The sequence below is a fragment of the Aotus nancymaae genome, unplaced genomic scaffold (assembly GCF_030222135.1).
Source record: "Aotus nancymaae isolate 86718 unplaced genomic scaffold, 86718_ANA_hifiasm-v0.15.2.pri h1tg000029l, whole genome shotgun sequence".
NCBI classification, from domain to species: Eukaryota; Metazoa; Chordata; class Mammalia; order Primates; family Aotidae; genus Aotus; species Aotus nancymaae.
In genome coordinates this window covers 12743890-12771049 of record NW_026988442.1, presented here as the reverse complement: position 1 = coordinate 12771049, position 27160 = coordinate 12743890, and the positions used below count along the sequence as shown (strand labels likewise).

Here is a 27160-nt window from a genome sequence, read left to right as displayed (position 1 = left end):
GCAATCTTAGTCCACGGTGCAATTTGGCAGACAAGTTGGTGAAAGGCAAGTGTATGGAGACTTCAATCAAGAACGTGGATTCCAGATTTTTTTTTTTTCTTAAATGAGACGGAGTTTTGCTCTGTCGCCCAGACTGGAATACAGTGGTGTGATCTCAGCTCATTGCAACCTCCGCCTCCTGGGTTCAAGCAATTCTCCTGCCTCAGCCTCCCAAGTAGCTGGGATTACATACAGGCACCCACCACCACATCCAAGCTAATTTTTGTATTTTTAGTAGAGACGGGGTTTCACCATGTTGACCAGGCCGGTCTCGATCTCCTGACCTTGTGATCCACCTGCCTCAGCCTCCCAAAGTGCTGGGATTATAGGTGTGAGCCACCATGCCCCGCCTGGATTCCAGATTTTATAAGATACCCAGCTAAATCACATTTCACATGGAAGTGGATGTTTTCAAATGCTAAGTGACCACCAAACAAAACATTCTCCCTGGGCCTTCACTACTCTGAGAACACCAACATACAAAAATAAAAAATGCTTCCATTTAATCAATAATGGAGACAAAGGATTTTGTCATAGTGTACAATATTAAGAGTGGATGAATAAAAAGTCAAAAAAGGTATAGAAGTCCTATAAATCAGGGTTTATTAGACTAGATATTAATAAATTAGAAGGGATTTAAAAAAAAAAAAGGTTGATGGCCCTAAATATGAGTTTCCCACTGTTTCTTGGCTTAGTACATTCATTTTCCAATACAATGTTAGCAATTCTTACAGCAATTCCTTCATTTTTCCAATAACACATATATTAATCAAATGGTATATATTTTTCACTATATATAAACTATCTTCACTGATTAATACATTTATCAATATTTTAATATGGCCTAAAATATGTTAAATTCTGTCACAATAAAGATGTGTTTCCCTCCCTGGAAAGAAACATGAGTAAAAAAAGGACAATATTAAGATGGATTCCACTTTTTAATTAAGGAAAAGTTCAGAAAACTCACACTTTCTTAAAAAAGAATGAAAATATAATCATAAGTAACTCAGGTTAAAAAAACAGTAACAGAGCCAGGCACAATGGTTCACACCTATAATCCCAGCACTTTGGGAGGCTGAGGCAGGAGGATCCGTGAGCCCAAAAGTTTGAGACCTGCCTGAGCAACATAGTGAGACCCTGTCTCTATTAAAAAAAAAAAAAAAAAAAATTAAAAAGAGAAAAAAAAACAGTAACAATGAAACAAGTAGGAAGAAGGACATTCAGAAGAAAAATCTCCTAAACCTCTGCACAAAAATAATTCTTGCAGAGTTAGAAGTCCTACCTGAGATTAATTCAGGCGTCACTTGCTAATGCTAAGAAAATTCTGACTGGAAGGGAGCAACTCACATTAACAGAAGCAATTACCTGCCCTAGAGAAGGCACTTCCTCACACTCCCACTTAGCTGCAATGCCAATACTATCCTTTCAAGCCCCAACACTGTGATTTTAAGATGTCAAACTTGTATCCTGCTTCAGCTCTATGTAATTTGTCAAAAATTTCAAGATGCAACTCCATAGCCAAAAAGTGAGCCTTTTCTTTTTCAAACAAAAATAAACAAGAGAGAAGTCACTGACTGCTAGAACTAGCAGGGACCCTCAAGGCTGGTATCACTGGATCACACCTTCAGCTGGCAGTAGGTTGAGGTCAGTAACTCAGCTCACGTTACATTTAAAACCACACAACACTGCCAGAGAGAGCTACAGGTTCAGATGCCAATGATTTCAAAAAACCACGACTCAAGAAAAAGGCAGATTCTCATGTGTTCAGCAGCTACTTAAAAAAACAAACAAACAAACAAACAAAAGCACTTACTGGCCAGGAATGGTGGCTCATGCCTGTAATCCTAGCACTTTGGAAGGCCAAGTGAGGAGGACTGCTTAAGCCCAGGAGTGTGAGACCAGCCTAGGCAACATAGCCAGATCTTGGCTCTACAAAAATTAAAAAATTAGCTGAGCACTTCCAGCTGCTTGGGAGGCTGAGGTGGGAAAATCAAAAATCACTTGAGCCCAGGAAGTTGAGGCTGCAGTGAGCCGTGATCATGCCACTGCACTGCATTCCAGCCTGGGTGACAGCGAGACCCTGCCTGGAAAACAACAACAACAAAAAGCACTTCTTAATGACTAGGGAAAATATTAAATATTAGGATATTAGGTCAGAGAGTTAAAGACTCCTAGAATTTTTTTTTTTTTTTTTTGAGACAGAGTCTCACACTGTCACCAGGCTAGAGTGCAATGGCGCGATCTCGGCTGACTGCAACCGCTATCTCCCATGTTCAAGTGATTCTCCTGCCTCAGACTCCCAAATAGCTGAGATTACAGGCACATGCCACCACACCCAGCTAATTTTTGTATTTTTAGTAAAGATGGGGTTTCACCATGTTGGCCAGGATGGTCACGCTCTCTCGAACTCGTGATCTGCCACCTCGGGCTCCCAAGGTGCTTGGATTACAGGCTTAAGCCACTACGCACAGCCAACTCTCAGAAACTTTTAAGAATAAATTTATTTCACTCTACAGTGAATCTTAAAATTACTACTTCTTTGGACTGGGCACGGTGGCTCAGGCCTGTAATCGCAGCGCTTTGGGAGGCCAAGGCAAGCAGATCACTTGAGCTCAGGAGTTAGAGGCCAGCCTGGGCAACATAGTGAAACCCCATCTCTACCAAAAAAGAAAAAAAAAGTATTACTTCTTCTCTCAGGCTTCAAAATTAAGCAGGAGGGAGGGACATACTGCGGTATCCCATAGCTGCCTGCAAAAAACACAATAGCTTATTCCATTCTCCCAAGCTTAACTCTCACATTTTGTAGAAAAAAATACCAAATATCCCCCCCAAAAAAAAAAATAGCCAGGCGTGGTGATGGGCACCTGTAGTCCCAGTTACTTGGGAGGCTGAGGCAGGAGAATCACTTGAACATGGGAGGTGGAGGTTGCAGTGAGCCGAGATCGAGCCACTGCACTCCAGCTTAGGCAACAGAGCAAGACCTCCATCTCCAAAAAAAAAAAAATACTAAATCAGGTTAGAAAACTTAAGTAGAACGCCAAAATCCAGATGACCTTGAAGTTATGCTGGATCTTAAAATCACTAGAAGTATTTCAAAATATATAAACAGGCCCCATTATGAAAAATATAAATATGAACATGATAAATAAGCAAGAGGAGAGGAAACTGGTCATTCAGATAAACCATTACAAGTCCTGGGTAAAATACATTTAGACGATTCGGAGATGGAGGTACTACAGTTAGCAAGGCCCTCCCTACAGCTTGCAACCTGTGGAGGAAAAGCCAAACAGGTGGTGGGCCACTTGTGTTATCCCTCCTGTCAAAGCCTCCTCTTTCAGAGTCAAAACCAAAAGTAGTTGAGGTACTGTGCTTTTCTATCAAAATCATCCTTCATTGGTGAAAATTAGCCTCCACTCACAATGTTTGCTGGGACTTGTGCACGCTCCTATTCTTTCTTGTTCCAGTATCCTATTGGCTTTTACAGACCTCAGTAACTTTTTGTGAACCAGAAGGACTCATCTGACTGAGCCAATGAAAAGCCATGCTCTGCAAATTTCGGATGCAGGAACTAGCAGAGGACCCTGGTCTTAACTGGTCTTAACTTTCGGTCCATTGCATTCCACCTACAGCACTGTCTCCCTCATTTATTTCAGGAAAGGTCAGAGATGGGTACCAGCCACACACCCCCTTCATATGTTCGGTCTACCTACTTGTATGCTTGATCTTGGACTTAAATTCAATAGTCTGCATTGCAATTTGTGCAACATCCATTAAAGCTAAATCTTAAAAACATCTGTCTCCAGTGGAGACAGAGTAACTAGTAAAAGCCATAAATCCACCTTTAAGATTTACCCTGATAGACTGACTCTCACCTAACAAAAGCTTCCCACATCCCACTCTACTGCCAAAATGGAAAGTAAATGAAAGCCATCAGCACATGGAATAAATTACTCTTCCTCCTCTGCCTCATTCCTACACCCAGCCTCACCAACAATCTCAGACTGCAAGAACACACTCAAGTCAACCACGAAAAAATTAAGGTAGAAAATTTTTAAAAAGTAAATAAGGCAAGATATGTAGAATTCCAAACTTCTTTTTTTTTTTTTTTTTACATTTTTTATCAATTAAATAGAAACGAGGTATCTTGCTTTGTTGCCCAGGCTAGTTTCAAACTCTTGGGCTCAAGCAATCCTCCTGCACTGGCCTCCCAAAGTGCTGGGATTATAGGCATGAGCCACGGTGCCCAGCCCCAAACTGCTGATGGATCATTTTACAATTCTATCTCTTGATGCCACTTACAAAGTTCTAGGCATTGGTGGGTAATCTGGTTTGCTTTCAAATGGTCACAGGACAAAGAACTGCCTCTCCTCACACTCAGAAACATGTCTATGAAGGCTATTTCCATTTCACATTCCGGAACCTAAGAGCCTCCAATACTGAGGAAATAAGAGTTATGTAAATTTTGATACACACACACACACACACACACACACACACACCTCTCAAGATTTAAGGTTCTAGACTGAGGAGCCTAGAAATTTGAAAGGCTAGACTTGCTCACCTAGATAACCAAATCAATGAAGCTACTCGATACACTCAACAGAGTACAGAGAAAGCTTCTGTACTCCAAGGACTAAGGTAACATTACTTTCCAAATCAGATTAAGCCAAAGGGGAAACAGACAGACTGTCACAAATTACAGCTATATAACAATTTGGGCTAGGCACAGTGGCTCACACCTGTAATCCCAGCATTTTGGGAGGCAGAGACGGGTGAATTGTTTGAGCCCAGGGGCTCAAGACCAGCTTGCAATATAGCAAATCCCGTCTCTACAAAAAACACAAAAAAATTAGCCAGTCAGGCAGGGTGTGCACCTACAGTCCCAGCCACTACGGAGGCTGAGCTGGGATGGACAACTTGAGCCCAGGAAGTTGAGGCTGCCATGAGCCATGACTGCGCCACTGTACTCCAGCCTGGGTTGCAGGAGACCCTCTCACAAAACAAAAACAAAAACGAGACATAATTTGGCTGAAGTCATCTAGGTTAATGGTTCTAACTATAGTCAAGTTCAACATAAGAGTACAGAATCCCTTCAGGCTTTTTTTTTTTAAACGGAGTCTCCCTCTGTCACCAAGCTAGAGTGCAGTGGAATCATCTTGGTTCACTGCAACCTCTGCCTCCTGGGTTCAATTCTCCTGCCTCAGCCTCCCTAGTAACTGGGACTACAAGCACATGCCACCATGCCCAACTAATTTTTGTATTTTTAGTAGAAACAGGGTTTCACCATGTTGGCCAGGATGGTCTTGATCTCTTGACCTCCCCTTCAGGCTTTCAGAGAACTCTGAACACTCAGTTATACCGTCACATGTGAAAACAAAGAGAAAAAAAGAAGCGTCATGAAGACACAGAAATGAATATGAACTCATTGGTTTTAAAATTTTACAAACTGAATGTGTGAATTCAAAGGTATGATATAGAGCCAGGTGTGGTGGCTCACACCTGTAATCCCAGCACTTTGGGAAGCCAAGGTGGGCAGATCACTTGAGGACAGGAGTTCGAGACTAGCTTGGCCAACATGGCAAAATCCCATCCCTACTAAAAATACAAAAATTAGCCGAGCATGGTGGCACACACCTGTAATCCCAGCTATTCGGGAGGCTAAGGCACAAGAACTGCTTCAGCTTGGGAGGTGGAGGTTGCAGTGAGCCAAGATGGCACCACTGCACTACAGCTTGAGTGACAGAGCAAGACTCTGTCTCAAAAAAAATAAAAAAGGACATATTGCAACAGTGCCAGACCAGAAAAATGAGTGGGTGCCTCACAACACTGATCACAGACTGAGGTTCAGCTTGTTTCAAAGCAAAGTTCTCTGTTGTCAACAGTCGGATTTGGGTCACCCACATGCTAGCAGGCTAATCTGATTAGGTTGATCGGACTAAAGCTTGCATTTTGTTTGAGGACTTTGCAATAAACTCTGGTCAACATCACAAAAGGACTCCTTTATACTCAATCTTCTAAAGCAATCCTTAAAAACTACAGAATATCACCTTGGCTAGAGCAAAAGAAAACCACTCCTTTTCAAAACCCTTTACATTCTAGAGAGTAAACCTTAAAGAAAAACGGGTTTTTAAGTCAATGAATCTGAGACATTGAATCTTCATTTAAAAGAAAACAAAAACAGGATAAAAACAATAGCCTGAAGACAGAAGGGAGTTCTACTTGTCCATACTACCATGCTGAAAAATATTAAAAGAACGTGTCACTATTGTTACAAAATACCCAAACCCTATCTGAAGGAATGCCCTCCCAAATTCTCAGGATACAAAAGCCCTGTCTGTCCTAAGCTTTTTCTAATCAATAAACAGAATTTCAGACCGCATCTGAAGAACTCGTGCCATAAATAATGCCTCGTCTGTACAGAGCTTTTTAGCTTTGTGGTTGGTTTTTTTTTTTTTTTTGGTCCATTGCCCCTTCTAATCCCAACAAATACCCAGTGAGAGAGGCACTTCAGCCAAAATCGTCATCTGTTTTGCAGGTAAAACAAGAGAGGTCAAATAGCTCAAAATTCACAAAGCAGGACAGACCTGCAACAGGATTCACGTCTGATGCTCCCCTTGCCAGAATTATGATTTAAAATTGCAGACATATAGATAAGACCCAAATTAAAATGCAGATTTTCAACCTCCCAACTCAGAAACTCTGGTGATGAACTTTTATAAATACAGTATATCAAGTTCCCCATGTGATTCTGAAGCCCATCAGTCTGAGGATCACCAGCACGAAGAATGAATCTTAAATCCAAATCAAGCCAGATAACCCATTTGTTTACCTGTCCATCACGCAACACAGAACTTGCCAAGCAAACCAAGCAGCAAAGACTGGATGTGCTTCAAATTCAAGAGGCAGGTCAATGCACTTGGTCAAAGATACCCACAGTATCAGCTTCTCTCCTTACCAAGGTAACTTCTCAGTTGACAGCAGCCAAGAATATCTTCACAAACTCCTTGCACTCCTAGAAGGTATCTTCTTGTAGATGACCAATACATATGGTGTCAAATTCCTTCTAAAGGTATTTAAATTTCAAGGGAGGTATCATACCATTAAGTAGGGGTGCAACCCTTGTCAAATCATCAGGTTAGGTTTACAGAGCATCTATCACCATGACTCTACATATCCTACAAAAAAACTACCTTCTGCTCATTTAACTCTATCTCCAACTGAAAATAGCAAGTCTCCTTTTGACTCATTTTTAATGGCATAGAATTTTATAAGGGAGAAAAAACGGCGACAACTTTAGATTATTTTATAGATTGAGATCGTGTTAACTGCCTTTGAAACATACTTTCAGGGCTGGGTGCAGTGGCTCACGCCTGTAATCCCAACACTTTAGGAGACCAAGGTGGATCACTTGAGCTCAGGAGTTCAAGACCAACCTGGGCAACATAAAGGGACCCTGTCTCTACAAAAAATACAAAGATTAGCCAGGCATGGTGGTGCGCGTCTACAGTCCCCACTACTCATGAGGCTGAGGTGGGAGGATCGCTTTAACTCAAAAGGTCAAGGCTACAGTGAGCCAAGATCGTGCCACTGCACTCCAGACTGGGCAACAGAGGGAGACCCTATCTCAAAAAAGAAGAAAGGAAGCAAGAACCACACTTTCAGGAGAGAAAAAAAAAAACCCTCCCCATGGTCATCTGCCAAGCACTGTCCTGCTGTATTTCTCAGGAGGAAATGCCCTGAAAAGGCTTCACGAGCAGACAGGCCAGGCCTTAGACTTCCAAGAGAAAAAATCTCTTACAGCAATGAGAATTTTAAAAAGCAAGAGGCTGTGAAATGTAACGTGAATGAAGAGAAAACAAAGTTGGCTTAGAAATAAGCACATCTTGCCGCGCGCAGTGGCTCATGCCTGTAATCCCAGCACTTTGGGAAGTCAAGGCAGGCGGATCAGGAGGTCAGGAGTTCAAGACTAGCCTGGCCAAGATGGTGAAACCCCATCTCGACTAAAAATACAAAAAAAAAATTAGCCGGGTGTGGTGGTGGGTGCCTGTATTCCCAGCTACTCAGGAGGCTGAGGCAGAGAATTGCTTGAACCGGGAAGGCGGAGGTTGCAGTGAGCTGAGATTGCACCACTGTACTCCAGCCTGGACGAAACAGCAAAACTTTGTCTCAAAAAAAAACAAAAAAAAGAAAGAAGCACATCTGAAAAAACAGTAAAGGATTAGAAAAAATCAGTCCTCATTAAAGAAAGAGAAGCACTGGTTTGTCATCACTTGAACCTAACAGCATATACCCAGGGTAAGACAAATTTCAGAAGACATGATACTCTTGAAATACAGAATTTTATTTAGAAACTGTTTAAAGTAGAAAAAAACCCTGTCAAGAAAGACCAGGTGGAAAATGGGTTCCCAATAAAATGGAATTTCAGGGCAACAAAAGTCTAAAAGGCCACAAAAGAGAAATAGCACCACTGTCATTTGAACAATGGCTGGTTACTTGCATTTTTTGGCATTGTTAATCACTGAATCTGGGTTTTCCTCTGAATTCCACACAGAGCATGCACTACACAACAATTTTATCATAAAACACTTGCTTTCTACACACATTTTAGGACAAGCTACCACCAGAAACAAATCAATACAGATACATCAGGGGCTGAACAATCTCAGTAGTGGGTGAGACACATTTTGCAGAATCCTGCCAAAAAAGGAACTGAATAGGCTGTGGGCAAAGCAAATGAGGGAGAGTTAAGGAATGAAATATTTTAAATATTAATAATTAATTCAGACACGGTACTGTATTTTCTGCAAAAGAAAATTAACATTTAGTAACACACTAATGAATTTTATCTCCAAAGAGATTAGTGCACTGGCAAAGTATTCGGATTACAGTGGAGAGCTGTGGACAGCAGATACCGAAAACACCCCAGCCTTGCAGATCCCAAGGTAACGATGGCCTTCACTGACCACTCCCTTTGCCAGAGGTCCAGAAAGAACTTGCAGCATGATCACCTGCCTGCTGCATTTCCAACTCTAAGCAGCAAACTTCAAGGAGCCAAAGAGGAGTCCCCAAAGGGCAAGGGGAGCAGAGAAGAGAAACATGGTAAATGTAAACCCAAAAGACAGTAAAATGGGATACAATCGCCATTGAAATCCCAGAGATGTGGGCAAGTCCCAAAAAGTAGTTGTTAGATTAAAAAACTGGGCACACCTCACTTCCCCAAAAACATAATACATAGAAATTTCGGGGACAACTGGAAAAATAGAGAAATGCTCAATGAAAACCGAGCTCTTCAACTAGAACATCTCAGGGCTGAAACACATCCTCTATTATTCAGGCAACGATGCCTCTTGACTTTTAGCAAGGATGCAACTGGGCAATGACACCAAATGGCTTACAGGGCAACTTTTTAAATGTTCCTTTTAGACCAAAGCCTAGACCTGTGAGGAGTCAAACAGCCCTGTAAGACCTGTGACAGCAGGTTCCAAAGGGTCCAAGGTCTGACCCTTCCTTCCCAGACACAATGTCAAATGCAAAATCTCCTGTCATGTACATTTTATATTTTGAAATATGGAAGCATATTTTAAATACTCTTAAGGCATTTATTTATTACAACATTCTCTGATTTCACATTAGCTTAAAATTCGATTCAGTCCTTACATTACTTCACTGAGGTCACCGCCTCAGCATATGACATAACACCTCCTCCAGCACTCAGTGTGACCCGCATCCGCACAGTGAGCCCCACGGTCAGCCTCTTTGTTCCCCAGGTGAACCAATTAGATGTTAATACTGCTCTGCTACAAGGTAAAAGCTCCTAACTCAAACTTATTGGAAAAGGAGTGAAACGTCTGCAAAGTGCACTTTAAGAAGAGGTACTTTTTGCTTATGAAAAGAAACCAGTGAGTCCTCTAAGGATAATAAAAGGGAGTATTTTACAGTTAAGCACATGATTTGGAGTGAAGAATTCGGATGTTGCTCTGCTGGTCCAGGCTGTTAATACTCTTCTTGCTCCTCCTGTGGGCCCCCTTCATCAGGTATCACAAAGCCTTCCTGAAATGGGAAAATGAGAGGGAAAGCCACTGAAGATCCATTTCTACCGTGAGTTCACTTTCTTCATACTTAAAGCCTCTCAAAGACAATGGTTCATCCCAGCTCCACCACACACCTGGCATTTAATCACACAGGCCAGCTGACTGCTATTTTATTTCTTTGGTAGTGGAACTGGATCTCATCAAAGACAAAAACTGAGCACAATCAAATTTACCCTCAGACTTGTGAAAGTGATGGATATGTACACTGTTTTCATTATGGTAGTAATTTCACCCATGCCATCAAACGTACAATTTAAATATGTGCAGTGTATTATGTCAGTTATACTTGTAAAAAAGAAAGAGAAGGCCAGGTGTGATGGCTCACACCTGTAATCCCAGCACTTTGAAAGGCAAGGCTTAAGCCCAGGAGTTCCAAACCAGCCTGGGTAACACAGTGAGACATTATCTTAAAAAAAGGAAAAAAAAAAAACAAAAAAACTAGCCAGGCCTGGTGGCACATGCCTATACTCCCAGCTACTCAGGAGGCTAAGGCAGGAGCTGCAGTGAGCCATGATCACACCATCAGGCACTCCAGCCTGGGCAACAACGTGAGACCCCATCTCTTAAAAAAAAAAAAAAAAAAAATTTACCCTCAAAAATCCCTGAAGTCCCCTGAGAAGTTCATTGCTCTAACATCTTCTCTCAATAAACTGTCTAGGCAGCCAGCTTTTCTTTTACATCTTCCTTTTGTTGTACTTAGGAGGCATGCTTGACCCAAAATATTCACAACAGCAAGGATGACCCAACATCAGTGGCAGAAAAATTGAGTGCACAAGGAAAGAGCAGATTTAATGGCTCCCACCTCATTCTCATCCCAGGGCATTCTGGCATGGACTCAGAGCAGGAAATTGCTATACTATTCTGCTGTAAAAATTAGGCTTCTACTTCAACCACCATCTTATTAACTAAATCTCTATAGCTGAACTTAAGATGTGGCTCCACTAAAATAATACTCAGCCTAAACCAAGGTATCCCTACATCTTCGTTGCCTTTTTTTTTTTTCATTATATAGCAAAGAGCAAGCTCTAAATAAAGATTTATTCAACAAATTATCAACTTTTCAGTCATCTGTCTTAATACCCTGAAATTCACAAGATACGTCTCAAGGACAGTGAAAATAACAGCACTATTACCACCTTATATTTGCATAGTGCTACACAGACTACAAATCGCTTGTAGTTTGATCCTACTATTTGTAGACTTTACTAGGCATGCAGAATTACAAACATGACCATTAAACAGTGGACACAGCCAGATACCAAATCCTAAATCTAGAAAAAAATATGAATCTTCCCTGATTAATTAACATGTTGTGATTAATATCAGATTTGGCTGTGCAATAAACATGAATCCAAAGAAACCTAATCAGAGAGTACTGTGAGGGAGCAGGAACCGAGCAAATTCCTAGGAGGGAGGCAAAACACATGCCCGGACATGACGTGATATGGGGGCAAGTTGTGAAAAAGGGAGCATGTGCCTGCTTCTCTGGGCATGCCTCGGGCCCTGATAAAACAGAGGCAGCACCTGAAGCTGAGGGATCCAAGCTATAGGAGGTGGGGTAGGGCGGGGTGGGGTAGGAGTTGCTCCTGGCTAAGAGCAGTTTGTGGTACACACTACAGATGCTGGGCAAGCCAGACACCTCCTTGTCCTATTCCTTCTTCAAAAGCTCAGAGATCTCAGGCAGAAGCTAAAGCTGGGCAGAGGTGCCCTCTGGCTGACTTTCAGGGGTCAAAGATGAAGTCTTTTGATGAACACAACACTGGAATACAATAAGCATCAGCACAGAGCTTGCCAACCGAACTATGTAAAATGGAAAGAAAATATCCTCATGTCAACACATACATCTGTGGCATACAGAATGTCTACAATCCTCTGCAATACAGGGTCGTTTTCCCCCTCATTCTCCTGGCAAATCAATTCAATGTTCCGTAGCTTTCCGAAGTAGAAGTCCCTCTCTTTCTCCAAGTCTTCAACAGTAAGTTTCAATACGTTGACCTGCACAAGACGTTAAAAAGAGCGAGATGCCTGACATTAGTGTGGCAATAAAATATCAGACAGACTTCTAACCCAAAAGGAGATGTGGTCTTTGATCAAACCCCAACACAGACAAAAACCACTTCAGTTTAATGTCAATTTTCTTCAGCCTCAGATAAACAACATAGACTTGTTCATGGCAACCTTGACAATAACAGCTCCCAGAAAGGGCAGACTACACCTTGAAACATGCAGGCGCTGCTCAGGGACTGAAAAAGGATTAAGGAGAAAAAACTAGGGAAGCCTGACACAATTTACAGCCTGGCAAGGTAGCTGACAATCATAAATTGAGTCCTTACCAAGGGACTGGTCAGTCGAGTCCAGGTCTGATTGCATGAGGGGGTCAACGGACGGGACCCTGGAAAGGGCTGAACAGAGCTCTTTTGAAGCCCAATGGAAAGTGCGCTGACCCTCCATGAGCCCCACTGAGGGGCTCTGATTCCCCTTAAGAGGCTATAAAGAAATCAGTCTCAGTGCTTAGGCCAGGACTCTATCTAGCCAAGAGCAATTAATGTTGTAACACTCACAATCCTATGTGTACTTTAGCCATGGTGCATCTTCATTCCAGTGTACTGTATTCACATCTATGACAACTGAATTCAATTTAACTCTCACTGAATGCATGTTTCTTGGCATATCCTGCAGCATAAAACCCTCATAAAAACCTGTATTTACAGGCCAGGGCCATAAAGCAGCATGGAAAGTCAAGCAACAAAATGCAAGGTACAGCCACTGAGAACAACCCCGGCAGAAGGGAATGCTACAAGTCAGAAGGGACCAGAGAAGTCATCTAGTCCAGCCTTCTGAACTTACAGCCCCAAAAACAGAAGCATGTCAGGTGTGCAGTCGTGCACACCTAGTCTCAGCTACTCTGGAGGCTGAACTGGGAGAATCGCTTGAGCCCAAGAGTTAAAAGCCAGTCGCGGCCGGGCATGGTGGCTCACGCCTGTAATCCCAGCACTTTGGGAGGCCAAGGCGGGTGGATCACGGGGTCAGGAATTCAAAACCAGCCTGGCCAAGATGGTGAAACTCCAGCTCTACTAAAAATACAAAAAAATTAGCTAGGTGTGGTGGCGGATGACTGTAATCCCAGCTACTCGGGAGGCTGAAGCAGAGAATTGCTTGAACTGGGAGGCGGAGGTTGTAGTGAGCAGAGGTTGTAGTGAGCCGAGATTGCACCACTGCACTCCAGTCTGGGCAACAGAGCAAGACTCCATTTCAAAAAAAAAAAAAAAAAAGCCAGTCATGACAACATAGCAAGACTCTGTCTTTTTAAAAAATAAATAATAAAAATTTAAAAACAAAAACAAACAGCTTATCTAGCTTCCCCACAGCCTGATGAAGATGCTAAACACTACAGAAGAGATCAAGTCTCATCCCAGGAAGAAAGGACCCTCTTTATAACCTGCATTCAAAAAGCATCCAGAGATGAGGAGCAGGCAACATCACCAGGACAGTTTTATCAAAGCTGACTTCAAAGTGCATCATCAAAGTCTTGTCAGACCAAACCAGAATCACAGTTCTAGACAGTCTATCACTTTTCCTTTACCAACCACAGAAATCAAAAATAATTGAAAGTTTCAATAAAGTACTAAAGGGGCCAGGTGCAGTGGCTCACACCTGTAATCCCAAAGCTTTGGGAGGTCAAAGTGAGTGGATCACTTGAGGCTAGGAACTCGAGACCAGGCTGGGAAACACGGCAAAAACTGTCTACAAAAAATCTAAAAATTAGTCAGGTAGGGTGGTGTATGCCTATAGTACCAGCTACTTAAGAGGTTGAGGCAGGAGAATCGTTTGAGCCCAAGAGTTCAAGGCTGCAGTAAGCTATGAATGTGCCACTGCACTCTAGTCTGGGTGACACAGCAAGACCCTGTCTTTCTCATTCATTCATAAAGTACAGCTACTGCCTGGTGGCTGGCAAAGCTAAATCATTTTCCCTCATTCTCCCCACCTCTGCTTTTGCTGTAGTTTGCTGCCTTTCCTGAAACCAGTAGCCCCAAAGAGCAGGGGTCACACAGGTCCAGAGTTGAACAACTCCAGCAGGAAACGGCCTCGGAGCTTCAGCTCCACCATCCAAGAGGCACGGAAGGAGCCTTCTAACCACATGCCTGGTGGTATTAAAGACCAAGGAGGAAAGGAAGTCAAAAGAGCTTATAAAAAGGAATGCTGGCCGGGTACGGTGGCTCACACCTGCAATCCCAACACTTTGGGAGGCTGAGGCGGGCAGATCATGAGGTCAAGAGATCAAGACTATCCTGGACAACATGGTGAAATCCATCTCTACTAAAAACACAAAAATTAGCTGGGTGTGGTGGCACGTGCCTGTAGTCCCAGCTACTCAGGAGGCTGAGGCAGGAGAATGGCTCAAATCCGGGAGGCGGCGGTTACAGTGAGCTGAGATTGCGCCACTGCACTATAGTCTGGGCAACGGTATGAGACTCCGTCTCAAAAAAAAAAAAAAAAAAAAAAAGTAAAATGTTATCTCCGGGCAGGTTCTCACTGTCCTGATTTCTTAGGAGTATGAGTATGGGTTATGAGAGGTTCGGCATTAGAGATCGGTTCCCTCAAGTTTTAGGACGTGGCTGTTAGGAAAGTAAAAGTATTCAATCCCAAACTCACTAGAATCACAGAGCATCCCAGAGTTTGTCAAAGGAGCCAGGCATGGTGACTCACACCAGTAATTCTAGCACATTAAGAGGCTGAGGAAGGAGGATCAGTTGAGCCCAGGAGTTGGAGACCAGCACTGGCAACATAGGGAGACCCTATTTCTATTTTGTAAAAATATATATTTTTTTTTAATAAAATTTAAAGCCAGACACAGTGGCTGTCGCCTGTAATCCCAGCACTTTGGGAGGCCCAGGGATGTAGATCACGAGGTCAGGAGTTTGAGACCAGCCTGACCAACATGGTGAAACCCATCTCTACTAAAAATACAAAAATTAGCCTGGCATGGTGGCATGCACCTGTAATCTCAGCTACTCAGAAGGATGATGCAGGAGAGTAGCTTGAACCCGGGAGGCGAAGGCTGCAGTGAGCCAAGATCACGCCACTGTACCAGACTGGGCAATAGAGCAAGACTCCATCTCAAAAAAAAAAAAAAAATTTGTTAATGGAATTAACAAAAAGAATCATCTGAAAGAAAGCAAACAAACCAACTACAAGGATTAGTGAGAAAATGTCTAAAACTTGTTTTGATTGACAGAGACCTCTGACAAGTGCCTTAAGGACATTTACTCCTGAAGAAGACATTTCAAATCACCAAATTACTAAGAACAGAACCAGAAGAGCAACAGGCTTTTCGTACCAGTTCTACTCTCAATTTCAATCTCCAGTGACCCCAGTCCAAAACTCAGCAGAAAGACTGCAGAATCCTTTTTATAAAATTATTCAGGGCTGGGCCCAGTGGTTCACGCCTGTAATCCTAACACTTTGGGAGGCTGAGGCGGGCAGATCACTTGAGGTCAGGAGTTCCAAGACTAGCCTGACCAACAGGGTGAAACCCCGTCTCTACTAAACATTCAAAAATTAGCAGGGTGTGATGGCAGGCACCTGTAAATCCCAGCTACTTGGGAGGCTGAGGCAGGAAAATCATTTGAACCCAGGAGGTGGAGGTTCCAGTGAGCCAATATCACACCACTGCACTCCAGCCTGGACAACAAGAGCAAAATTCCATCTAAAAAAAAAAGTCGGGTGTGGTGGCTCATGCCTGTAATCCCAGCACTTTCAGAGGCCAAGACAGGCAGATCATGTGAGGTCAAGAGTTCAAGACCAGCCTGACCAACATAGAGAAACCCCATCTCTACTAAAAACACAAAATTAGTCAGGCATGGTGGCACATGCCTGTAATCCTAGCTACTCAGGAGGCTCAGATTGCAGTGAGCCAAGATGGCACCACTGCACTCCAGCCTGGGCAACAAGAGTGAAACTTGGTCTCAAAAAGAAAAAACATTATTCAGAAAGGACACCTCCTTTTTCTTTCATTCTCCAAATCCCAGGTCCCTGGTAGTATTCCAGAAACATTCAATAAGATTCTACTCTAAGGGCTGGCTTCCAAGCAGACACAGGCTTCTGTCACACTAAGAGAGTTCAGACATGCGTGATCCCTCCCCACTCACCTCTACACTCATGCTCCCTGCCCAGCACCTCAGGCTCACACGTCACATGCTCTGGCAAGCAAACAAGGCAGATCTTCATCTAAGAACATGGACAAGGCACCCCAGCCACCCCAAGTATCCTGTCCCTCAAGGTGACTCACATCCTAAACACAGGGGTGCCCACCTGCTGCATCAACTCAGCTGCCTCGTCATCCCCATTGCCCACACCAGGGTTCTTTCGCACCACACCAGGGCCAGCCTTAGGAGCCGCAGCAGTTCTCTGTGTTGAGATGGGCCTCTGGGGAGCTGAAAAAGAGAACACAGGTTTTTGAAAGGAGTAATTTCAGATCAAACAAAAAAAATCCACAAGACAACACGGAGAAGCTATGACCAACTGCCTTCCACAAGGTGTTCAGTGAAGGAAACCAATGCTAGAGAGTCCCAGCATGCAAGACAACACCCCCACATTTGCCTATTAGTGGTTTCTAACCTGGCAGCAGAGTTAAGTGCCAATTTCGGCTATGATGTTTCATGCTGGGAGTAAGTCCTTCAGTGAGGTCTTTTCTCCGCCGCAGTGAACAGGACTATCATCTATCTGAAAGGGGTACAGTTGTTCTAGTGCATAGAGATGATCCACCTTAACCCAGCTCTGACCGAATCCACAAACAGGTTTTTACATGTTGGTTACCACAGCTAAAATTTAGTTAACATATCTACAAACCAAATCCAGTTTCATGAAGCAAAGGCAGACTTCACGGCAGGTCTGAGCGCACAGTCCCGGCTGTTGCCAGGTGCCCACTGCTCCCCATCTGGAAAGTTAGGTCCCTCCTAACTCCTCACCTCAGACTCCTTGGGCTGGAAGAGGGAAGGAATCCATAAGAACAGGAGAACCTGCTCTTTCCATGAATTGCTTTAAAATCTTTATCTTGTGTACCTTTTAGAAAGTGTTTAGAAGGGTGAGGAGAGAAAAGCATCACACTGACTAGTATTTAAAGATGTCTCTCACTATTTACAGCCAAAAGCAGACAAAGACAAGAACGAAGGAGTAAAGGAGGCAACCTATCTACAAGTAAAAATAATCAAGACGGGCTGAACCTCAAGGTATATGGATCATTGACGATTCATTTACTTAGCAATTATTTTGTAAAGTTTGTGTATTACATGCCAGTTTTGGAAATATTTAATCTTCCTAATACCCCAAACTATCATCACAAAGCCTTTCACCCACTGTAAGAGGTATTTCCTCTGGATGGCTCTATCACATGTTTATCCCAAAGACTAAATGCTTAATGCATGTCTCCACTCAACTGGTATCAGCATCTGAAATATGAAATGCACAGGGTTATCTACGCAGTTTCCCATTCTAAACAGCTAAAGAATAAAAAGTACTCAATATCTAGAGAAACAGGAACCGACATACTGCTGATGGGAATGCAAATGGCTCAGCCACTTTGGAAAACAGGTAGTTCTGCAAAAGGTTAAACACAAAGTTAACACATGGCCCAGCAATTCTGCTCCCAGAGTATATACTCTTGGGTCTGTAACTGAGAGAAACCAAAACATAGTCCACACAGAAGCTGTATATGAACGTTCACAGCAGTATTATTCACATCTGCCAACAAGTGGGAAACAATGCAAATAACCATGAACTGATTAATAAAATGAGGTATAGCCATGTGATGCAATATTATTCTACAATAAAAAAGAATGAAGGACTGATATATGCTAGAGTATGAAGGAACCTTGGAAACAGTAGGAGGAATAAAAGAAGCCAGACACAAAAGACCACATATCTATGATTCCATGTATAGGAAAAGTTCAGAATTGGCAAATCCAGAGACAGAAAGCAGATTAGTGATTACTTAGGGCTGGAGGGAGGAGGAAAAGCTGGGGAAAGTGGGAAGTGACAACTATTAACTATACACAAGATTTCTTTTTTTTTTTTCCTCTTGAGACAGAGTTGCGCTCTTTCACCCAGGCTGCAGTGTAGTGGCGCTACTTTGCTAACTGCAACCTCCACCTCCGGGTTTCAAGCGATTCTCCTGCCTCAGCCTCCTGAGTAGCTGGGATTACAGGCATGTACCACCATGCTCAGTTAATTTTCATATTTTTAGTGGAGACAGGTTTTCACCATGTTGGCCAGGCTGGTCTTGAATTCCTGACCTCAAGTGATCTGCCTGCCTTAGCCTCTTAAAAAGTTGGGATTACACAAGGTTTCTTTTTGGAGTGATGAAAATGTTCTAAAATTGATTGTGGTGATAGGTGCACAACTCTTTGGATATATTAAAAACCATTTAATTTTATACTTTAATTAGAAAGGCATATTTATATGGCATGCAAATTATCTCTCCATAAAGCCATTTGGAAAGCACTCAACCTACCCTCTCTATCAGTTGAAACAGGCTCTCTCAAGGTATTATGAAACCTTAACTAATACTCTTGCCATCTTTTGGAAAAGAAGCAATTTGCATCTGTAGAGTACCCTGCCCCAAAATATACACATTCTGTATTACTGTAAACACATCTTGGGAAAGCTATCAAGCCCATACCCTTTTGAGAAGGTCTGTAAAATCAGCCTCTCCCTACCCCCAGACTCTGCTAGCACCAAGGCAAGCCAAAGTCACCTAGCAGCTAAAGTTCTAGGGCAGGTAGGTAAACTGTGAGTACACATAGAAAGCTGGTCTAGACAGAATGACACAGACAGCCAAAAGCAGTCTGAGAGACCTACACAGCTCCTTCAAGGAGTTCAGCTCTGGTATAATTTCCCATCCTAGGGCTCTGTAAAAACACCCTTGTTCTGGAACTAACTGAAGCTCTCTTATGTGAGCTAGCCTTATGGATTTCTAGAGCTTGGGCAAAACTATACACGGTAACTTTTTCAAGTTTCAAAAACCCTCTGGGGCAAGTATTAAAATTCCCATTTTATGGAGGAGGAAATTGTAGGGCAGAGATGAACTAGCTTACACAGGGCTACAGATACCTAAGGACAAAAAGTTACCTGCCTGATACCAGAATCCATGCTCTGACCACATGCCTGGGATCATATTTCTTAAGCTCCCTAAGCCTATGGCTACTGAAAAAATGCTAGTTGAATGCTAAATGATTATCTGGAACACTATTGTTTGGAAACATTTTGGGGGTTGTTTTTTTACCTGCACTACTAGAACTGAGAGGTTTCTTCGGTTTATTCAGAGCTGGAGCAACAAGGGAGGGAGCCACTGCAGTTTCTTGACCTTGTCTGGCAGCCACAGGGTCATAGTCTTTTCCATCATAGTTTGCATCAAAAAACTTCTTGAACCACTGAACAAATTCAAAATTGTCCTGAAACTTTCCTTTTACTAATTTGTCCACAGGAATTATCTGCAGAGAAAAACAACTGTTTAGCCCAAAGCAAGAGGTTTTTGACAAGCAACAAACTAGTCCATGCATCAAATCATTATAAAGCTCTCCCAAAAAGAGAAAAAAACATTTTAAAGACCTTAGGGCTAAGCCCCTAAATTTATAAAGCAAGTTTCATTCAGTATGCCTTCAAGAGTACCTACACTTACCAACCCCTCCCCACTCTCTCAAATTTGTGAAAAGGAATCAGAAACAAAAAAGGAACAATTATCATATAAGACACATACACACATCCAAGCACGTCCTAAGTCGTTACTCAAGTGTCATGCAATAAAGAGTAAGTCTCCCATATAACTTGCATGGCCACAGTGCCTGTCACAAAGCATGAAATCCACTGCACAGGCCAGGCATGGTGGCTTATACCTATAATCCCAGCACTTTGGGAAGCCAAGGCGGGCAGAAAAATTGCCTCAGGTCAGGAGCTTGAGACCAGCCTGGGCATCTACAATGAACTGTGTTCAAAAAAATTCTGGGCTGAGTGTGGTGGCTCACACCTGTAATCACAGCACTTTGGAAGGCCAAGGTGGGCGGATCACTTGGGGTCAGGAGTTCGAGACCAGCCTGGCCAACATGGTGAAACCCCATCTCTACAAAAAATACAAAAATTAGCCAGGTGTGGTGGCGGGTGCCTGTAATCCCAGCTACTCAGGAGGCTGAGGCATGAGAATCGCTTGAATTCAGGAGGTAGAGGTTGCAGTGAGCTGAGATTACACCACTGTGCTCCAGCCTAGGCAACAGAGCAAGACTCTGTCTCGAAAAAAAAAAAAAAAAAATTCTGACCTGAAAATAGATCAAGATGCAGAATCAGTCGCAGGATAGATTTCTACAAAATGACATGTTTTTCAAGTAATTCCAAATCCTATTAAAACATACTTGCTGGGTGCAGTGCTGTGCGCACCTGCAATCCTAGCTACTCATGAAGACTGCTTGAGCCCAGGAATTTCGACCAGCACTGGCAACACAGCAAGACTTCATCTCAAAAAATAAAAATAAAAAAAAGAAAAAACACAAACAACAGTAACAACAAGACTTCAACTCAAAAAACAAAAAAAATCCACAAACAACAGTAACAACAAATATACACAAGGACCTTGTATTTTTACTGTATAAGAATACTGTGTTTTCAAGTATCCAAACCACTAAAGTGTTGGCCAGAACTTAACTTTTTAATTTTTTTTTTTAAAGAGATGGGGTCTTGCTCTGTTGCCCAGGCTGGAGTCTGTAGTGGTCCAATCATAGGTCACTGCTGTCTCAAACTCCTAAGCTCAAGTGATCCTCCTGCTTCAGCCTCCAGAGTAGCTACAGGCATGAGCCACCATGCCTGGCTTTTAACTATCTTTTATTCTCCAACAATTCCAGATGCATTTATTTACTATAAAAAGAATACATGCATAATCTAACTACATACACCCCTCTGACAAATATAATTTTTAAAAATTACTTTGTATAATACTGAAATATTCACAAATATTATCTCTGCACTCACTTCAATAACCCAGGAATACATAGGATGGGACAGAATTAGATATAAAACAAAATTGGCCATGCTAACCATTGAGGTACATGGGGGATCATTACACTATTTATTTACTATTTATTATTTATATACTATTATTACTTTTATATACTTTATAGGCATTTTCCATATTCAAAAAATAAAATATAATTCCATGATAATGAATGCAAAATTACTGTATATAAGCTATATCTATTTAAACTATGCCTGGAAACTAAGTGATATTCTTATTCTATAAATACCTATTTTATATAGTGTATAGAGACAAAACTAAAATAAAAAATAAGCCTAATTTCAAAATAAATAAAAACCAGACACACCAGCAAGATAACTGGGGGTGTCACTTTTGCCAAAAAAAAAAAAAAAAATGTTATCCCCCAAAAAATGGCATAAAAGGGTAAATCAGCCAGGCACAGTGGCTCACACTTGCCTGTAATCCCAGCACTTTGGGAGGCTGAGGCAGGCAGATCACGAGGTCAGGAGATCCAGACCATCCGTGGCCAGCATGGTGAAACCCCATCTCTACTAAAATACAAAAAATTAGCTGGGCATGGTGACCCCTGCATGTAGTCCCAGCTATTCAGGAGGCTGAGGTAGGGGAATCACCTGAACCTGGGACGTGGAAGTTGCGTGAGCTGAGACCACGCCATTGCACTCCAGGCTGATGACAGAGCAAGAGTCCATCTTCAAAAAAAAAAGAATAAACCCTTCAAAGGGTGGGGGAAGGAACAAACTACTTAATCTATTATCTGCTAAAACAGAGGTGTTTATGCTAAACCACGTCTGGTGGACCATGTTTCTGTTACGTTCAAAAAACTTTGGGGGCAGAAAGGAGTTTTCTAGCACCCACCACGGAACCTCCTTGTATCTTTCTATAAACAGCAAGTATTTCTAGAATCTTCTCCACCTCAGCTTCCAAAGTGCTGGTATTACAGGTGTGAGCCACCATGCTTGGCCTAGAATCTTCTCTATTGGAACTATGCTACATACAGTATGCTTTTACAGAAGTAAATCCAGATTAAGACACTTAGATCCCAGACTACTAGATCTGTTACCCAGGCTGGAGTGCAGTGGGCGATCTCAGCTCACTGCAACTTCCGCCCCAGGTTCAAGCAATTCTCCTGCCTCAGCCTCCCACATAGCTGGGACTACAAGCCTGTGCCACCACGCTCAAATACAAAATTTTTTTACATTTTTAGTAGAGATGGAGTTTCACCATGTTCGCCAGGATGGTCTCAATCTCCTGACCTCGTGATCCACCCACCTTGGCGGCCAGTGATTTTTATTTTTAAAAAATTACTGTGTAGCCAGGTGCGGTGGCCCATGCTTGTAATCCCAGCACTTTGAGAGGCTGAGTCAGGCAAATCATCTGAGGTCGGGAGTTCGAGACCAGCCTGACCAACATGGAGAAACCCCGTCTCTACTAAAAATATAAAATTAGCTGGGGGTGGTGGTACATGCCTGTAATCCCAGCTATTTCGGGAGGCTGAGGCAGGAGAATCATTTGAACATGAGAGGAGGCTGCAGCAAGCCAAGATGGTGCCATTGCACTCCACCTTGGGCAACAAGAGCAAAATTCCATCTCAAAAAGAAAACCATAATCATAAAATAAAATAAAAATAAAAATCACTGTATAAATTTACAAGTTGACTCTTCTAAACAGTTACTAACTTCACAGATGATGAAGAACGACAGCAAAAGGAATAGAGGCAAGAAGGTAAAGGGAAACTGCTCCCGGTAAATTCTGTGTTAACTGAGAAAAGTTAACTAGATAAATTGGGGAAAAAGAAAATGTCCAAAGCTAGCAAAAAAAATAAGCAAGCATTGGCCAGGCTTAGTGGCTCACACCTGTAATCCCAGCACTCTGGAAGGCAGAGGCAGGCGGATCACGAGGTCAGGAGATCAAGACCATCCTGGCCAACATGGTGAAACCCCGTCTCTACTAAAAATACAAAAATTACTGGGCATGGTGGTGCACACCTGTAATCCCAGCTACTGGAGAGGCTGAGGTAGAAGAATCACTTGAACCCAGGAGGCAGAGGCTGCTATGAGCCGAGATCAAGTCACTGCACTCCAGCCTGGTGACAAAGTGAGATTCTGTCTCAAAAAAAAAAAAACAATAGCATCTGTATCCTTATATCATTAGTTAAGAAACATTAACCTCTATAAAACAATAACATTTACTTACTTTGTCAACACCCATCCTCTTAAAACCCGCTTGTAGTATTTTGAAGTTCTGGATGTACTCGTGTTCTAGCTTAGCTTGGAATTTCACTTTCTTCAAGGCAATGGAGCCAGGAAACAGCATGTCCATAAACTGACAATACGCAGCCCCTGAATGAAGAACAACAGAAAAATACAATTAAAGCAGCATGGTGAACTTTTTCCCAGACCCACTTAAACCAAATATAATTTTAAAAGCTGTGAAGTAGACCTACAAAAACCAAAAGTTTTACTGACTACATGTGAAGTCAATTTTTAAAATCTATAACAAGACTGTGGTTTTACCCCACATATTCTACAACATACTTGCAAGCCAGACGCCTATCATAAGGAGAAAAGGAATGTTTCTACTAAATTTTAAAACTCCTGTTCTTTATTGGTAATCATCACGACAATAAAATGACCACTAGAAAGAAAAATGAGGCCGGGCACGGTAGCTCATGCCTGTAATCCCAGCACTTTGGGAGGCCAAGGCAGCCGGATCACCTGAGGTCCAGAGTTCAAGACCAGCCTGGCCAACATGGAGAAACCCCATCTCTATTAAAATACAAAATAATTTGACTGAGAATTCCGTTGGCTAATAGGAATAAAAAAAGAAAAAAGAAAAAAAAATACAGAAAAATTAGCCAGGTATTATGGCAGTTGCCTGTAATCCCAGCTACTCGGGAGGCTGAGGCAAGAGAATTGCTTAAATCCAGGAGTCGGAGGTTGCAGTAAGCCGAGAACACACCACTGCACTCCAGCCTGGGACTCTCTCAAAACAAAATTAAGAAAGAAAGAAAAATGAATGCCCAAAATGCAGAAAAGAAAACAGAAGTAACATTTTCTGATTTTTCACAAAGATATATCCTCCTCTTCATGGGAGTATTTCAAAGATCCATCCTTGATCTAGATTAAAAAATATTTTTTTCCCTAAGATGTCTGTCTCCCTGGGCTTTTTAAATCTCTAAATACATTTAACCTATCATTTATTTTCTTTCTTTTTTTTTTTTTTTTTTTGAAACAGGGTCTCACTGTTGGCCAGGCTGGAGTGCAGTAGCACAATCTCAGCTCACTGCAACCCACCTCCCAGGCTCAAGTGATCCTCCCACCTCAGCCTCTGGAGTAGCTGGGACTATAGGCATGCGTTACCATGCCTAAGTTTTTTTGTCTTTTTGTAGAGCACCTGGCCAACTTATCATTTAATTAACAAGGTTGAATCGAAGACATTTTGTGTTCCTCTATTAAATTAAGAAAAAAAAATTATTGTAAGTCCAGGCCCAGTAGCTCAGGCCTGTAATCTCAGCACTTTGGGAAGCAGGTGGATCACCTGAGTCCAGTAGTTCAAGATCAGCCTGGGCAATATGGTGAAACCCTGTCTCTACAAAAAATACCAAAATTAGCCAGGCATGTTGGCATGCACTTGTGGTCCCAGCTACTCAGGAGGCTGAGGTGGGAGGATCACTTGAGCCGGGAGACAGAGACTACAGTGAGCCATGATCGCATCACTGCACTCCAGTCTGGGGGACAGAGAGAGACCTCATCTCAAAAAAAAAAAAAAAAAAAAAAAAAAAAGGAGACTATAATAATAAATTATTGCAATATTTTTACCCCTTTCGCCCCAATTTCATTCCTTCCCCCACTTGCCCATTTTTTTTCCAAAAACTGTTTTATTAACGCTTAAACTTTCTAGGAAAAATATTTCTCTAATTGTCAACAAACTGAACTCTCCTAATTCAGAGCAGGCCTCACTGTGTATTTACTGCCCTTCTAGGGCTCATTTGCCAAAAGAACAAGCTTGGGAAGCTAAACCAGCAGCTAAACAACAGATAATCTGCAGAATTAAAGATAGCCATAAAATGCATATTCAACTTACTGGAGGTCAGGCCGAACCAGTCCTCTGACAGTTCCAGCATGTTCAGTTACCGTTATTTTTGGAAAGTCAACATAAACAAAGCAGGAGCGCTTCAGTGACCAGGGTGACATTCTTAGTAGAAAGGATCTTCAGAAGGTTAAAGTCTTTATTTTATTTTATTTTATTTTATTTTTTTCAAAGTCTCACTCTGTCACCAGACTGGAGTACAGTGGTGTGATCTTGGCTCACTACAACCTCCACCTCCCTGGTTCAAGCAATTCTCCTGCCTCAGCCTCCCCGGTAGCTAGGATTACAGGTATGTGCCACCATGCCCAGCTAATTGTTTTGTACTTTTAGTAGAGATGGGGTTTCACCATCTTGGCCAGACTGGTCTTGAACTCCTAACCTTGTGATCTGCCTACCTCGGCCTCCCAAAGTGCTGGGATTATAGGCGTGAATTACTGTGCCCCGCCTTTAGGGGCACTGATTTTGAAGTGACTGATTTATTTACTGATCCAACAAAAATACACTGAGGGCATTCTTTTTTTGAGATGGAGTTTCCCTCTTGTTGCCCAGGCTGGAGGGCAATGGCACAATCTCACCTCACCACAACCTCTGCCTCCAAGGTTCAAGTGATTCGCCTGCCTTAGCTTCCAGAGTAGCTGGGATTACAGCAATGTGCCATCATGACTGGGAAATTTTTGTATTTTTAGTAGGGATGGGGTTTTTCCATGTTGGTCACACTGGTCTTGAACTCTCGACCTCAGGTGATCCGCCCACCTCAGCTTCCCAAAGTGCTGGGATTACAGGTATGAGCCACTGCGCCCCGCCACACTGACGGCATTCTAAGTGCCAAGCATTCAATTAGAAATATTTATATTTTAGGCCAGGCCCAACACAAGTATTTATAGTTTAAAAAATAGAACACTTTAATAGCTTTGTAAATTCTAAAGGCAAATGTCCCAGTTTCTTCAACAAATTGTATGAAGAGGGGAAACTGTTATATTCTATTTTATTTTAGAGACAGAGTCGCACTCTGTCATCCAGGACGGAGTGCAGTGGTGGGATCTGAGTTCACTGTAACCTCTGCCTCCTGGGTTCAAGCAAGTATCCTCCCTCAGCCTCCTGAGTAGCTGGGATTACAGGCTCACACCACCATGCCCAGCTAATTTTTATATTTTTTTAGTAGAGACGGGGTTATGCCATGTTGACCAGGCTGGTTTTGAACTCCCGACCTCGTGATCCACCCACCTCAGCCTCCAAAAGTGCTGCAATTACAGGCTTGAAGTCACTGCGCCCAGCCAAGGAAACTGCTATATTTTAAAAGAGATTTTAAAAATCCTAATTTGGCCAGACACGGTGGCTCACGCTTGCAGTCCTAACACTTTGGGAGGAGGAAACTGGTGGATCACTTGAGGTCAGGAGTTCAAGTCCAGCCTGGCCAACATGGTAAAACTCCATCTCTACTAAAAATACAAAACATTAGTGGAGCATCCTGTCGGGCCAGCTACTCGGGAGGCTGAAGCAGGAGAACTGCTTGAACCTGGGAGGTGGAGAGTGCAGTGAGCCGAGATGGCGCCATTGCACTCCAGCTTGGGCAACAAGAGTGAAACTCTGTCTCAAAAAACAAAAACCAAAAAAATTAGCTGGGCATGGTAGCACACACCTATCGTCCCCACTACTTGGGGAGCCCAGGAGGTTGAGGCTACAATGAGCCGAGATCACGCCACTGTACTCCAGGCTGGGTGACAAAGGGAGACCCTGTCTCAAAAAAAAAAAAAAAAAAAAAAAAAACCCTGTATATACAGTATGTCAATTATGAGTAACCCTAGGTAAGTTGTCTAACTCTGTGTCTCAGCTTTCCTACCTGTAAAAGGCAGATGAGAGTACTTACCCTCCAAATTACACATGTAAAACACTATGGGGC

At 42.5% G+C, this 27160-nt stretch overlaps 1 protein-coding gene across 2 annotated transcripts in view; it reads right to left on the bottom strand.

The window, feature by feature from the left end:
• Positions 1-8362: 8362 nt before the first annotated feature.
• The window catches only part of MAPRE1 (microtubule associated protein RP/EB family member 1), a 30499-nt gene continuing 11701 nt past the window's right edge, over positions 8363-27160 (bottom strand). For both annotated transcript variants that reach the window (XM_064382320.1, XM_064382321.1), the window contains exons 3-7: positions 23365-23510; positions 19414-19621; positions 16446-16567; positions 11976-12128; positions 8363-10092 (exon numbers count right to left, since the gene is read on the bottom strand). In XM_064382320.1, the coding sequence (XP_064238390.1) occupies positions 10036-10092; positions 11976-12128; positions 16446-16567; positions 19414-19621; positions 23365-23510 (686 nt within the window). In that variant the 3' untranslated portion in view covers positions 8363-10035. The remainder of the gene's footprint in view (positions 10093-11975; positions 12129-16445; positions 16568-19413; positions 19622-23364; positions 23511-27160) is intronic.